Here is a 16,543-nt window from a genome sequence, read left to right as displayed (position 1 = left end):
AGACGTCTGTTCGCATTGTAACATTATCCTTTACTGTCTTCCTTTAATTTCAAAAATTGTTAAATGCTAAATGAAAGCATAATTCTCAAATTTACTATAAAAGCTGTTACAACTTGGTCGCTTCATTATATCTTTATCAGGTGTTCAAGCAGGCATAATTTCCTTTTAAATTAAAAAAGAAAAGACTATTACTCTTAATTAATTTGTACTAAGTGGACACCTAGACACCCAGGACACCTAGCACATTGCATTGAAACATAATCATCGCTGCGTTCGAAACAAAGGGATGACTACCCTAAACGAACATCAGGATCGTTCCTCTCTAGTCTCTGCTTTCGAATCATTTTCTCTAATTGATTTGCTGGTTCAGGAGATCGAATATATTAATTCTGTTTTATTATACTTCTTCGCAAGACACAGCGACGACAATTAACGTCGACTTTATCCGTTCCGAAGCACCTTAAAAATCTAATTGCTTCGTGATAACTGGTAACTCTGTGTGTGTTTGCACACGGTGACAAACCTCGACCCACTGACCCACCTGATCCACTCACACCTCGACACGTTTAGAAGCATTTAAATGTTACACAAATAAAAACACAGACACACAGCGAGAGACACACACACATGCATACCTACGCTCGCACACGTACGCACAGATACGCAAAGACGACATAAACGCAAAGCAGAGGAAAAAAAAAGAATCAACTTAAAAGACCAAAGAATATATCGCAAAAACGAAAACACACACACTCTGATCCCTGGGCGCTAATGGATTAAACGAAAGACTCGTTCGTCGATTGGCTTAACAAAATATATTCTGTGATTTGCATTACAGTTGTTGTGCGATAAGGCACATAGAGCATAAAATGCCTGAGTATAGCAGTGAATAATACTGCCTACAATAGGGTGCCCCGGTCGGGAGATTCTATCCAGCAGTAGAATGTGTATGTAAACTAATTCGGATATACCTAATAATGTATCATATTTATTATTGTAACACTAGTTGAGATATTTTCTGTTGATTGCGGTATACGGGTCTCGTTAAAGGTGTCCGTGCCAGGTGAATCGAAAACTGGGAGAAACCACCCCTCTCCTTCCTCCGAGCTTCGAAAGGAAATTTTCTGTTCTGGGTAATTGCTATGAAGACGAGATAAATCGGTTATGGTTCCTATTTCACGTTTTCATGTCGGTTCGGTATTAAATGATTTCTATTATATGGTATTTATATATTATATGTCATCGTAATATATTATATTATATGTCATTATAATATATTATATTATATGTCATTATAATGTATTATATTATATATCACTGTAATGTATTATATTATCTTATATATTATTATTTTATATTATATTATTATATATAATATAATATTCCAAGATAATATAAGATAAGACACTATACATACACTAACAAATTTAATTATAGAAAACTATAGAAAACTCTCTAGCTCATTTCGAGAACCATATTGGAATAGATGTAAAATAAAAAAAATAATGTAGGAACCATAACCGATAATAGTGTACAATTCTTCGCAGCAGTTAATCAGAACGAATATTCTTCGTAACAATTAATCAAAATGGAGATTCTTCGTAACGATAAATCAGAATGAAGATTCTGCAGAATTCATTCAAGAGCCACGCGCAGTTTTACAGGTTTCTCGGTCGAGATTAATCCTTTCATAGATCGTAATCACCTTTTGCAAACTAGTCCATTTTGTAGATCGCATTCGCTTATTTGCGAACGAAGTTTCATCCTTTTTCAAGTCTTCTCTGGCGAGTACGATCTAAAAAGTGTTCGGTCTGTAGAGACGCGACACCGATCTACATAAGGTATTAATGTCGATGATGGAACCTGTACAATTGTTTCCAAGTTCTTGAAATTGTTACGATACACACGGTTAACGACGACGAAACGAGGCTCCGAAGCAAAGATGCAACGACGACGTTTACCCGGTTCGATTCTCTGGCTAGGACGCCTTCATCAGCCACCTAGATAAGTCACTTGATCCTTCTGCGAGCGTTCTCGACGTGAACTCGTTTCAAGCCATCACCAATGTATCTTTGTCTCCATGAGAACCGGCGTGATGGTCGCGTTCTCATCGCGTTGGCTCGTCGACAACGCATCAGAACAACCATCTCGAAGTAGAACAGAGTATACTATTCCCGCGGTGCAGCGCGAGAGCCACCGTTTGCCGGTCGATCCTGGGGTTGTGTCTGCAGCTCCCCGAAGGGCCGTTAACCTTCGCGATTAGCATCCCGACGAACCAGCGATCGCCGTTGCGTATCGAACAGGGCGGTTTTAGGCGGAGTTAGGGGCCGCGCGGCTCGCACAGATTTACACCACGGATTCGCGATCAGAGAGGCGCAAATCGATGCTCGCTCTCGCGCTGCACGGAAGCTAAGGTGGTCCTTGTCACTCGATGTACGATCTTCTCTAGTCTAACGCCACCGAACCGTGGCACATGCCGAGAATCCGAAATTAACCGGGGCGGACGGAAACTCGTGCAGCAGTCGAAGTTTCAACTCTTTGATCGTGTCACGTTGTTTCCAAGCGTAGCCACCGTGTCTCGGCCGAAAACGGCTCCTTAAATGAATAACAATTTACGCGTTATCTCTAGAAATGTATGTAAAATTCAACCGCGGCACCGTCCTTTACTAACAATATTATAGAACAATTAAGTTTGAAAATAATATACGGCATCGTTGGAACTTTTCTCTAACTGCTTTCGACTTTCGCACAAATTCTGTCCTCATTTCGTGTCAGGATTCAGGGGGTGCTAGGCTAGAATGATCTCCGGACATAGTTCTTTACCCCTATGACCAAGGACCACCCTAACGGACACGTTCACACACGCACACACTCGCAAATCAATTCGTCGTGATCGGAGCAATAGGATTGAAAAATGTCGCGGTTCAAAATTTCTCTGTTCAGAAATGTTTCGAATACCTTTTTCGTGGTCGTTCCTGAATAAAATCAAGGAGGGGCTGTTAAATGGCGGATGACACCGCGTCTTTGTTTTCGAATGTAGTACAGTTTTACTCCGATTCGACGATGTAGAATTGTTCGGTGCGACAGTTTCTAATGCCTCGTTCGCCGACCAGGAATCCAAGAGCCGAGGCACATGGGACAAGCGAGAAAACCGCTGCCAGGAGCGAGGACCGTCAGCGTGGCTCTGTCGAGTTCTGACGATCGGTCGGATGCCAGTAGAACGTTGATGATCATGCAATGGGGACAGTTCGTTGCCAATGATATTTCGTACACACCGATGCGCAAGATGGGTAAGCGATTCTCAGCTTTGATTTTCGGATGACTGCGGTGATTATCGTGATTTGGCTTGTATTGTACAGAATAGGTTTATGTTATTTTATCTTAACATTATAAACAGACGGTCGATAGTAAAAACATAAGAATTCAATATTGTAAACTCAATATAATTATTTAACTCTGTTTTTAATTTCGAGCGATGTCTCGCAGAGAAAACTTTGAATATCGGCGCTGGCGTCAACGTGTAAAATTATTTTGCAAAGTTTTTTTTTTTTGGATGGATAAATTATATTGAAGGTTCTAGCCTTGGCAAAACATGTGAGATTTAAAAGAACTATTTATTATTATTTATTTATTTTCATTAATGTTCAATTTTATGATTGTAAATCTTACAAACACGTGTGTGATAAATATTACCACAATCAAAATAATAAAGTTAAATAAATATATGAATATAAAGATATGTAAATATATGAATATATAAATATAAAAAAAAATTGTATAGACAAGCTGTAAAAAGTATAAATTAGATAAAAATGTGTTTCCTTTTTTAATAACAATAATCGGTTAAAGATACTGTACCAGTATCCTTAAATTTTTCTAATATTTCTACAATTTTGTATTTGACTTACTCTTGTCACAAATACCATTATTTACCCCAACCTGTGTACAATCAATAGAATCATTATAATATTGGCTGGCGATAGTGTACTAATGGATATATTAATTAGTTTGTTCCGCTGTGATTTTCAGTGTCATCCGGAAAGCCAATTTCTTGCTGTCGATCAGACGGGAACACCTTGTCTCCCCGACACGTTCACCCGGATTGTGCTGCAATTACAGTACCTGATCAGGATCCCGTTTACGGCATACATTACATTAGATGTATAAACTATGTAAGATCGTTGCCCGTACTCCGATCAGAGTGCACGTTCGGACCTGTGGAACAGGTAACTTCTACAACATTCGTTTAACATTCATTAAACTCAGGTATTGACACGTTCGCAGCTAGCTTCACACCATAAAACTAATTTTGTGGACTTAATTATTGATAATTGTAACACGTAGTATAATATTTGGAAAATTTGCATCTTCTATTTGACAAATATAGTGCTGGCAGCGAACAAGTTAAATAATATTAATATAGCAATAATTATAGTAATATCAATAATAATAATAGTAATCGTAATAATTTTTTCTTGCATATTAATAATAATAGTAATTGCAATAGTAATATTCTAATAATCTAAGCATAATCATCACCTGTGTCATTCATACTCGGTACACTGCACGTAGAAGGGTTAGAGATTTATAAAAGTGGAATATTAAAGTTACAAACATTTACAAAATTAATCCCTTGCACTATAATAACGAGTCAACTCGTGACAAAGATTTCGTGCAAGATATATTAAATATGAATATTATTAATTTCTTCTAAATCAAAATAAGATTGAATTCTTCTGTTATCAAAATTTAAAAACAAAACTAAATAAATATAGTGAAAAAAAAACAGGAATTATCTGATCCTATTAAGGAAAATATCAAGAACAAATAAGTGCTAATCAACGCAGCGTGAAAAGAATCGTGTAGTGCAAGGGGTTGAAGAAAGGCGATAGATCATACAGGCACCATTTTTTAAAACAAAATGTATGATTTTAACAATAGCTAAATAAGAATTTATGTTTAATTTACAGATGAATCAGGCCAGCCACTTCTTGGACGGATCAATGATCTACGGATCAACGATGAAGAAGTCTCGCGAACTTCGTGCCTTCGAAGGCGGTCGCCTCCGTGTTCACATAGATAACAATCGCGAGTTCTTACCTGTCGGTGGTTCGGATATCGGATCCGTTTGCGCAAAAGGCTGCTACGATTCTGGTAATAGTACAACTCCCTTTAATACTTTGCTATAATCGTTTTTAATACAGCGACAGAATAAAGTATTCGTGCAGCTTTTAAAACGCTCTAATTTTTTATGATTGGTTAATAGTAGGTCTATAGAGATATTTTAATATCAATAATATGTATATTGATTAATAGCAAGTCTATAAAATCATTTTAATATCAATAGTATATATATTGGTTAATAGTAAGTCTATAAAATAATTTTAATATCAATAATATGTATATTGGTTAAAAGTAAGTCTATAAAGATGGTTGTTTCGGTGAAGAGGCTATTTTACAAAGTGTAAACTGCAAATTGTTTTATAACGATACCAAAATTGGGCTCATACAAACCTTGTAGGATTTCTATAATAATACTTACTCGAATATTAACACATAAAACCAGTTTTGCAACAGCTGTAAACGAAAAAAATGAAATAAGTTATTTTGACTAATTTGGCAATCGAGTATTTTACAAAGTGAATCTTGTCCTTTCTATAAATTGACTCTATTGAAAAAGGATACTTCTTTTGCTTCGACCAAGACAGAGACGATAAATTAAAAAAATAAATATCAGTCCTATCATTAAATGAACGATTCGTTTACGCAGGTGACAATCGTGTGAATGCGTATCCTCAACTGGCTGTGATGCATACTGTATGGCACCGTGAGCACAACAGGATCGCTGGCAAACTTGCGACATTGAACCCCAATTGGTCAGACGAGATACTGTTTCAAGAAGCTCGACGAATAGTAATTGCGGAAATGCAGCATATCACTTACAAAGAGTGGTTGCCCATATTACTGGGCAAGAAGTACACTCGCACTGTCGGGCTCGCCATTGGAAATAATTATGATCGCAACTACAACTCTGTGGACGATCCGGCAGTGAGCAACGAGGTTGCAACTGCGGCTCTGCGGTTTTTGACCTCTCTGATGCAAGAGAAATTAAGGTAGGCTGCGATATCCGTGTCATTGTTGTACCTCGATTATACCGACTTCGATTATTGTATTATGTTCGAATTCATTACCGTATTAATTTGTTTCTCGTTTAAATCGATTATCATAAGGTACTGTACAAGTATTTATTGTACAAATCAGTTAATCAAAATCATCGCGACACTGTAACTAAACAAGTGTTCCATTATTTAATTTTTCTTTTTCGAGATGGCTTGTTGCAAGAATAAAATGGAGATATTAACTTTTCGTATATATTCAATTTAGTTATAATCAGAGGCAGAAGGATACTTCATTCTGTCTTTAATTATTTTAATAAATTTCAAACAGCTTGCTTTATTATTTTAAATGTTTCATATGGGACGTGCTAAATTAACGTAGAATCTATAATATTCAATAACATAGAATCTATAATATTTAATACAGTGATCGAGGGTGTTCTGTTAATAATAACATTATTTTTTCGCGAGGTGTCCTGAATTATTCTTTTCAAAAACATAACTTGAAATAAGATATCGAAACATGTTGCATACAATCAATGATCCTCGAATTAAAAACTGTAACATTTTTCTGAAATTCCCATTTTTGTTTTCCAGCTTGACAGACAATACACGTCGAATTAACAGGACTCTCTCGTTAGTGGAGTATTTCTATAAACCGAGCGTAATTGAGTCGGATGAAGTGTTCGACGGATTTCTTCGCGGTATGGTTACTCAGAGCAGCCAGAAAATGGACATGAACATAATCTCTGACGTAAGTATATGTTACCCTTTCGTTTCTAATGTCGACTGAAAAATGCAAGTACAATTTATTAATTAGATTTTAACATTGACAGTAGACCAACGAAATTGTAATTACATAAACGTGTTAATATAACGTAATTTAACATTAACATAATAAATAATTTAATGATCGTATTTATTTAAATGTTCGTACGTCCTCGAATTATAGAGTAATATCTAAAAATGATTAATATCCGCTAACAAAATTATTAATACGTAACTATGTTTGAATATATTTTACAGGCTACGAGCAAATTGTATGCTGGAGACCAAGACAGCTTAGGCTTGGACGCCATTAGCTTGGACATTCAACGCGGTCGTGATCATGCTTTGCCCGGCTACAATCATTATCGTAAATACTGTGGACTGCCATCTGCGAAGACCTTCGACGACTTCTTAGATCACATTCCATTGGAGGTAAAAATGTCAATGGCATAAACTTCTATGCAGATGGCCCAGTAAAAATTTAGCACCCGATTGTCTGTGGTATTTTTACAGATAGAAAGTACCTTTGTTAACTGAAGTATTTTAGTATACATAAAAAAGTCGATAATATGATGATAATAATTTTTCTACAGCTGAAGAAGTTTCAGAGATTTCAAACTAGTTTTCACTGTTTTAAGATAGAATCATATAATTTTTTGTACATCAGTTTGTGCACTGTATACGTTAATAATTAAAATAATTGTATACATTAGTTTACTTCCAACTCTCCGAGCTGGCATAAGTCACACCATAAATACATAAGATGTTGTATTCTTTTTGCAAAGTCAAAATATCTCCTGAGCTAATAAATTTTCGATATACGTGGGCAAATACATTTTTGATAGAAAATGTTGAACTATTGTACATTTACCAAACTATAGAAAGATATAGGAGATCCTACTTAAAAAGTAAACCATATTATAGACTTCTCCACACACATTGAAACTACGACTGCCAATAAAGTTTCCTCGTTTGTTCAACAATAACACAGATATTCGAGTGATGTATCTTTCAATGGACCACGTATTAACACGTCGAATTTCTTTTGTAAATAGATGCTGAAGAAATTGCGTAAAATTTACGCGAGTCCCAACGACGTTGATCTTATCATTGGTGGGATGCTTGAAAGACCTGTAGAGGACGGCGTGTTAGGACCCACGTTCAGCTGCCTGATCTACGAACAGTTTGCCAGAACTCGTCGCACTGACAGATATTTCTACGACTCTGCGTTTCAACCACGGCCTTTCACCCCTGGTAAGAAACATACATTATTCCAGAAATGTTTAACCTTGACTTTATTATAATTAAAATTAAAAGGAAAGAATAATATGATTCGTTATCATTAATTTACATCATCATCCCTTGCAGATCAATTGGCGGAGATACGTAATGCAACGTTAGCAAGAATATTCTGCGACAATGGGAACAACATTACCCTCATGCAACAGAACGTGTTCCTCAAACCACAGACAGGGTAAGTTATTACTGGGAAACTAGTTTTATATTCTTTGGAGCTGTTCAATCTTAACAGTGTAAATTATTCACGATTCTGCATAATTGTGCATATAAATGTTATAACTTGTCAACCTTAAACAAGAAATATTATGTATTGATTTCATATAAAAAAAGGAAGAAACTTATGGGACACTATAATGCAAAGAATAATTGTTTAAGATGACAACACATCAATCCTTATCGGATTTCAGATATTCAATCCTAACGTATAACATCACGCTAATGATGACTTAAGACCATTAAGGATCGTTAGTTTCATTAAATTAACTAATTAAAAATTCCTTCGAATATATGAGATTGTATGCATAATTGCCATCTTCAAGCATGCGCAGTAGGCAGAACAAGAGAGTAAATCTCAAAGCGTCCTAACAAATGAACGGCATTGTGTTACAGGAACGAGTTAAGATCCTGCACGGACTTCGAAGCAATCCCCAGCGTAGACCTTTTCGCCTGGGCGGAAAGGGCAAAGGCGTATCGTTGAACATCCCCCTTAATTGGCTGGTCACATTGCCACATCGGTTTGCCCGTGTTGCACGACGGGCGTGATGGAGGCTGCGGTTTGACGATTGGATACCGATAGTTGAAGAACGTCGACAATTGGGACGTCAGCTTCGTCGCGCGATCAGAGACAAAAGAAGGGAGAGGTGGTATTCGCTGAAGCCGCGTATGTGACAGCGTGCGGAGGACGTCGAACGGGAACGAGGAGGAGCAGGGGAATTTCACAAAAAAAAAAAGGGAAAACAAAACTCGAACAATGGAACACGGTATGCACCGGAAGCCAGTCGAGGAAGCAAACGATAGGGTGCATCCACAAAGTGACTAGTCGATTAAATGAACACGCGATGGGGCTGCGTGATGCCGCGCGAAGAACAAGTTTTGCAAGGATGATGAACAAGTGCAGGGGGATTCGCAGAGCCAGGCGAAAAGACTATTGTATTATGTGGGCTTTATTTTAAAGTAGTATAGAAACACAGTGAGAGAGGAGAACGAAATCCGAGATCGTCGATGTTGTTTGCTGTCTTCGATTCTCATACGCTTATCACGGTACTTCTAGACGATCATTCGCGTCGCTCGGCGGACCTGTTTGTTGCCGGTCCGCTCGCGGCACACTTCATTTTACATCGAGAATAAATAAAAACTAGTATTTCGATTTTCTACTTTCTGTCTGTTCTGTGTCTTTTCTGTCCGTCGAACGGGGAGCGCAAGCGCAGTAATCGAGGTAAGTGAGATATCGTCATTTGTAATTGACACGTTATATTATTATTATATTATTACATTATCATATTTTATAAAACATCATATTATACCATACATTATATGATAAATTAATCGGTTTTTATAGTTTCGTATCCGCGGAAGCATTATCTGCGACATTATCCTGACTTGAAAAGATAACTTTGCTGAAACACGAGTCCCCGTTGCGCCGTGTACTCTGCATGATAATTATATATCAAATTGTCAGCTTCCTCAACATCGTCTTCGAAACTGTTGTCGTTCTTTCGTGCTGCGTGAAAAGAAAACACGTCGTTCGATAATTAATCGTTCGGCAACGGTCTTTCGAGAAGCGATCGAATATACGAACCTTCGCTCACAAAGAAATTGGCAAAGTATTGACCGACTCGCGTGGCGTTCTTCCCATGCGGTATATTGCGGCCCTTCTTCCACTCGTACAGATTCTTTTCCGGATGAAATTGCAAGCCGTAGATCGGATAATCGATCATTTCGAACGATGAAATGAACCTCAAGCCAGTTTGGTCACGGTTCGTAGACAGTACACGGAATTGATCTCGTATTCTCTTATTATGCAATTCCTAGAATCGCATACTCGATGAATCCGCGTTGCTAACAGAAGCGGGCATAATTTGACGAATATTATGTATTTGGAATTGTTTCAATTGTTTTTTAAACCTTTGCACTTCGCGCCATCATGGACGTTACCTGCCAGTACTTATGAACCTTTATATTATAGTATAATACTATATTTAGTATAGTAATTATATAGTGCATAACTTACTTTATAGTATATAGTGTATACTTTATATTATAGTACATAATGTATACTTTATATTATAGTATATAGTGTACACTTTATATTATAGCATATAGTATATACTTTATAATAGTATACGTTTGGAACAAAATAAGATACTATAATAATATTCGATTTATATGAATTTGTAGACATCGAGGAATATTTGCAAAGCAACATTTTGTTTCAATACCGTCCTGTTTTTTCCCTCCCAGATTGCGAATAGTTTATATATTGTGCAATCTATTGTTCATCGAATATATTCATAGACGAATTCTCTCGAAAATCAATTCTCAAGTGATCAGTATATATCTTATATATGTATATGTATAGTTATATATCTCAGTAATTGTACCATATCCTGATTTATCTTTTTCAGAGAAACGTACATTTCCCAAAAAGTTGCTCTATGATAAATCAATTCCCCATACTAGCTAATAAGCTTTAATGTCTAGTGATATTTAATGTCTAGAATCACGATGACGATGATGAATCTATTTTCTAAGCTTGCAAATAATTTCAGAAAAATATGGAAGCAAGTTGAAAGTTCAAGATAAGCGAAAGGGATCGTACCGTAGTCGTGACACATTTCTGATGCACGTTGAACGTTAGGTCCTGGTGCTTCAGCATGTCGATGAGATCGTTCGGCGCCCCTTTGAACATTCTGCCATCTTTATAGTCTGCAACATTGCTGAAGTTCAGTTTCAGAATGCATAATTAAATTCTCGATCGGACCAGACAATTTTTGTTTTCTCTTTCTGTATCGTCTTTGCTTACTTCCGTTTCTAGACTATGATAACAGACGATTTTTTTAGAAATCATTAATTACGAGATCTTCCTTTATAATAGATACACGCCGTCTTGTGAGAAAATTAAAATTATCTGGTAAAATGTTAACATATTAGCAAGTTTGCGGGTGCCCGTAGATAGTTAAAAACGACTTGCGAAAATGTTTAAGAATGGAAGAAGCAAATATTTCGCCAATGTGCCACAAGCTCGAAAAGAGGCGTCGACACAGGCGTCGAGGCAAGGCAAACCGACCTGTCCGTTCCCTAATTTGCAAGCGCTCCAAAACCGGGGAGTCGTGGACGCAAAACCGCGTCGCGACACTGTACGCGCGTTGTTACCAGAGAATTCTCGCGACCACGTAGCGGTCAAATCATTTCATTTCATTTCATTCCTCAATTAATATCGAATCATCCGGAAGTCCGACGCTCAATAGAAGCGAAGTTCTGTTCTTGGTTAGGTCTACTGAACTGGCTCGGGACGGTGCCGAATCGGCGCCCGAACTGGCTGAAGCCGTTGACTTTCTCACGAACATAGATCGCCGGTGCCACAAGTGCAATTCTGTGGGCAAGCCCCGGGAGGAATCTTGTTACATTCAGTGGTGCGCAGAAAACGCGACCCGGTACAATCCAAGAATTGTACGCCCCGCAAGCATAATTGTGTCGCATCGCGGAATCGCCGCGCCGTATATTGTAGAGTCAACTTCGCCATCGTTTCAGCGTAAAAGTCGTGCGTCCCGCGAGCATAACTACGCTGTATCGCGGAATACTATGCCGTGTCAAAATACCGACCTCGGCGAGAGTTTATAAACACCGTTCTCCCGCGGACGACCCGTATGCATCCACGAATCTGCATTCCTCGCTCTTCCCAACTTTAAGACTCTCAATAAAACCAAATTTCTATCGTACAATATTCATTAATTAACCCTTGGGCAGATCCTTGCGTCCAGCGACACGAACCTCACGTAAATAGAACCTCAAGAAAATTGAACCCGGTTATAGCTGTGGTTCGGTTGTTGATACATTTTAGTGGGGAAAAATGACGAGATTCGACATGCTGAATTTGTTTACTTTTTCCACTGAATGAAACGCTATTGCTGCAACATTTAGTCGTTCGCTTACCCGTGGTGAACGTGAGAGGAAGCTTAATATTTTCAGCACTGCAGTCTGTCAGAATCGATTGTTTATGGCCAGATATGACGTACATCACCACCTCGAATCCCAAGCAAATGCCAAGAATTGGAAAGTGTGTGCCATAGTCATTCATTTCCTTCGCAATCCTGCGAATTGAATTATATTTTAATAAGGGCATACAGCAGAGAACAGAATTGAGTCGACACTTTTAACATGGTGTAACTTTGTTCGAGACTTGATCGAAATGACTGTAAATATTACAGAGAATAATCCACTGTACAATGACCGAAACATTTTCCTTTTTTATATTTTACTGTGGTTCAGATTTAAAAATACGTAGAAACTGTCGTTCTTCCGACGGTTTTTTTCTTTTTTTCTTATCAGAACCTATAATAATAATTTTTAAACATGCATTTCTTTCAAATGCGTGTTGAATATTTCATTGAAATCCGTTGTTACAGTCACTGAAAAGTGGTTATTGCATAGTGAATATTATATTTTATATTAATATTATACAGTGAATATAATATTTTTAGTTATTGTATAGTGAATATAATATTTTCAGCTATTGTATAGTGAACTAGTTTCTCTAAAATTAAGGGAAAAATTCAAGTCGTTTAGACCAGTCAGCAAACCTGTAAATAAATATTAAAACACACAGATTTTCCTTACCCTCACCCCAATACACGACGCTCTTCATATTTTTTATTTTGAAAATAACTAATAATAACTAATAAAAAAATAATTCTATAATTCTATAAAAATATTTCTATTATTAACTTGTCATATTGTCTTGTTCTTCTAATTCTACATAAATGAAATTCTAATTTTTACCAGAGAGAGATAATGTTCAGCAAAGATGGTGTAATTATAACCATGATTTTTAGCAAGTTACGTTGTTTTTATACAAACCGTATCATTTCTAGAGATAGCGTCAACAAATGCCGGCGTTTGCTGAACGACGAGCGAAAACTTACCGGACAGGTATTTATTAATATTTTATTTTGGATCGCTCGTAATCTGACAATGTTACTTATATAATTTTAAAAGTGTTGACACAATTTTGTACTTCGCTGTAAACAACAATGTGTCGTAATGTCGGTTTTACTGGATTATATGGTGCGCTGCATCGGCATATCCATCTCGATTTCTAAAGCTTGCGACTCCGCCTGGAAACAAGACCCTGCGGAAAAGTAATAAGAAATCAAACGAACTATCTTTTCTTTCTTTTCTTTTTTATTGCTAAGCGAAACGTAACTCACCCGTTTATCTTCGACATAATATTTGTGTAATACGATTTACGTTGTCCGATCCTGTATCAAAGAATAGGATATATCTTCGATGAAGTTCGCAAGAGGTAATTCGCTGATTCTGTTGCGAACGTTCAAGTTTAGCGCGAACACTTACCGAATCGGCACGACTCTCGCGCCAGCACCTTCGACGAATTTCACATACGACGCCGGTATGATGCTGTGATATTCATTATTATATTTTGAGTTTACGAGATCTGACACCTCCTGAGACAGGATACCTTTTGAATAATTCAAACACAGACGCGTGTGAAATCTGTTACACAAACGTACACAGTTACTACCAAAAGTGTTCGGACACTGGCTGAATTTGATCCTGGTGTGCCGGACTCGCGAAGGGATTCCGTTTGTATTTCAAGCGTCGGATTTCGGGCAGCTTGTTTTTATCGATGACATGATCGATAATGATGAATGTTTACTCGACAACAATTTACGCATATTTGCGGACAGTTTAGGAATTCGATAAACTTTGAAGTTTCATCGGTACAATGATCTTATGCACAATACACGGGATCATCCAAGTATTGCATCCCCTGTCCCAGTTATCGGATCAGACAAAGCCAATAACAAGATTAACAAAAGTATAGAATTCTATCAATTTAGAATATTTAAAAGTCATTCAATGATTCCGTAATTATCTATAAATCGTTCCTAACAAGCCTAAAAAGACTGGCAAAAATTGAACCAGAAATAACAGCGTTAGTCGCTGTTAACTCGACACATTTGAACGAATACTTTTCGAAGCAACTGTGTGACATGCCAACGCTTGTAATTTGTTTGTTGAGAACTCACCGATTATTGGTCGTTCATAGGCCATAACTGAAACCGTCGCGAGAGTTAACAGCACGAAGACTACCGATTTGGCGGACATAACTGTACTGCGAGGAACGGCAATGGCGGTGAACAGAAAACTCTGCAGAGCAATCGCAAACGCCACCTCTTCAATTGCAATACAAAATGATCGTGTCAAGCTTAAAAGTAAGTAATGTCTAATCATCGTGACATCATATTTTGATATTGTTCGATTGTTAATCAAATTATGCGGCCACTCGCGCATATGCCGCGCATTGTAAACCTTCTTTTCATTGTTGGACGCGCAGCCTTCTTAAAACGCGTTCACATTAAGCCGTGTCCACACTGTTCTCCGCGAAATGTTCGCGGTCACGTCGGCGGCTATTTTCCCCATCAATTTTGTACACTCCGCGAATGGTTCGCGAGAATATCGGGAGCTATTTTTGCCATTAATTTGCGAGCACGGCTGCTCGTAACAACCACGCATGCTCGCAGAAGCGCGGCAGATTAAAAGGGTAGATCGCGAGCGCGGAACGCGTCTAGACGCGTTTACGACCGTTTAACCCCTTGCCCTGCTTTAACGCGATCGAGAAAATTCTAGTCATAGCAATTGTAAAGGAAATGGTACGGCGAAAGATTAACGGGACTCAACTGATCACGGATTCAGAGCGAGCAAGTTTATAAGCCGTCCAGTGCGAACACGCTGATTTATTTCATCGGCGTATGACCCGTGAACTTTCTACGAGCAGTTCGTCGCAGGGGGTGGTTCGCGAACTGTACGGCGGTGACGGGTGATCATTATCTACGGTAACGGTTCGCGTAATGGCGCGAAGTCTACCAGACAGATGTTGAAACGCGTGGCGTTCGGTTGCCAGTCGAAAGCTGGTTTATTTTTATTCATTTTTATTTTATAAATTATATACGAACCCAGACGACCAAAACTCAGACGACCAATCACCTTGCCTTGCTGCACTGTTCAGTCAGATCTCCTGCGAAGCTATCTGGCTGTCCTTCTGAGTGTCAGGGCTAGGGTATATATTGTACTAGCAAACCTGGCGAACTCCGTTTCGCCACCAGATGGCTTCGTTTTTTGTAACATTTCATTTGGGGATTAAAAGATGAAGAAAAGTTATTTTTTTTGTTTTATAAACCATATTGGTTTGTAGTACATGCTATGTATCAGAGATGGCGCTGTATGTGAAAAATGATTTTCCCTGTTTTCCTGCTTTTCTGTTGAAATTTTTCCAGAATTTTGGTTGCTATAAACCTCACGGAGCCCGAGACCTTTCCAACGAATGCAAAACCGTGGAAATCGGTTCGTGCGTTCTGGAGTTATAGCGTCAGGAAGGAAAACCCGACTTATTTTTATATAATAGATATCTTATCTTATCAGGGCTACTAGCTGGATGCACCACAACTTCCGCAGCTTCGGTTTTTTTTTCAATTCAATGATTCAGGTTAAGGAAGGTCGTCGCATATGCAAGGTATTGGTCATCGGTTTTTGAGGCGACTTCCTCAGATAGGCTGGGAAAGAGAGAGGACCATCTTTTGTCTAGATGCGCGTGGTGTTGTCCCACTTTGTGATTATTTTATTATTTTATCGTTTCATTGGTTTAATATTTTATTAGTTGTCATCTTAGACTTTGCAACATCGGTTGGGTGGAAAAGTTATGGGGGCGAGATTCGAACATAATTGGAGTAATATTTTACAGCGCATGGACGAGCTTGTTTGGCGGGTGGGGGGGGGGGGGGGGGATAGAACGAGGAAAGGAGGAGAATAAAGGGGGGGGGGGGGGGGGGGGGGGGGGGGGGGGGGGGGGGGGGGGTTAATACGACGAGAATGACAGTACAACAGGTGGATGAGTACGAATGGCAAACGATGCTGATGACATTATGCACATAATCATTTCATTATACTACAAAGTCCCATCGGATTATCACTACTTATTAGATTTATTATTTTATTATTTCATTGTATTATTGGATTTATTATCCTATTATTTCATTGTTTATTAGATTTATTGTCCTATTATTTCATTATTTTACTAGATTTATTGCCCTGTTATTTCATTATTAATAATTCTTTAAATAGAA

General features: G+C 38.0%; 2 protein-coding genes across 7 annotated transcripts in view; one reads left to right on the top strand and one right to left on the bottom strand.

The window, feature by feature from the left end:
* Positions 1-9,556, top strand: part of LOC144470505 (salivary peroxidase/catechol oxidase) — a 42,926-nt gene extending 33,370 nt beyond the window's left edge. For all 5 annotated transcript variants that reach the window (XM_078181744.1, XM_078181742.1, XM_078181743.1 and 2 more), the window contains exons 5-13: positions 3,114-3,290; positions 4,030-4,226; positions 4,971-5,154; positions 5,771-6,113; positions 6,714-6,870; positions 7,143-7,316; positions 7,940-8,138; positions 8,253-8,358; positions 8,793-9,556. In XM_078181744.1, coding sequence (XP_078037870.1) covers positions 3,114-3,290; positions 4,030-4,226; positions 4,971-5,154; positions 5,771-6,113; positions 6,714-6,870; positions 7,143-7,316; positions 7,940-8,138; positions 8,253-8,358; positions 8,793-8,880 — 1,625 coding nt within the window. In that variant the 3' untranslated portion in view covers positions 8,881-9,556. The remainder of the gene's footprint in view (positions 1-3,113; positions 3,291-4,029; positions 4,227-4,970; positions 5,155-5,770; positions 6,114-6,713; positions 6,871-7,142; positions 7,317-7,939; positions 8,139-8,252; positions 8,359-8,792) is intronic.
* Positions 9,557-9,642: 86 nt separating this feature from the next.
* On the bottom strand, positions 9,643-15,451 carry LOC144470506 (gamma-glutamyl hydrolase-like). Of its 2 annotated transcripts, XM_078181747.1 has the most exons (9): positions 15,377-15,451; positions 14,450-14,570; positions 13,755-13,878; positions 13,610-13,660; positions 13,456-13,530; positions 12,336-12,493; positions 11,002-11,108; positions 9,982-10,210; positions 9,643-9,903 (listed from the first exon to the last, which is right to left on the bottom strand). In XM_078181747.1, exons 2-9 carry the CDS (start codon positions 14,526-14,528, stop codon positions 9,773-9,775), a joined length of 954 nt encoding a protein of 317 aa, XP_078037873.1. In that variant the 5' UTR covers positions 14,529-14,570; positions 15,377-15,451; the 3' UTR covers positions 9,643-9,772. The 2 variants fall into 2 exon arrangements, with proteins under 2 accessions (XP_078037873.1, XP_078037872.1); XM_078181746.1 differs by lacking the exon at positions 15,377-15,451 and having other exon boundaries at positions 14,450-14,670.
* Between the last annotated feature and the right edge of the window lie 1,092 nt (positions 15,452-16,543).

Source organism: Augochlora pura, chromosome 5 (genome assembly GCF_028453695.1).
Source record: "Augochlora pura isolate Apur16 chromosome 5, APUR_v2.2.1, whole genome shotgun sequence".
Classification (NCBI taxonomy): Eukaryota; Metazoa; Arthropoda; class Insecta; order Hymenoptera; family Halictidae; genus Augochlora; species Augochlora pura.
Note: the sequence above shows the minus strand (reverse complement) of the source record. Positions and strands in the feature narration are given on the sequence as shown.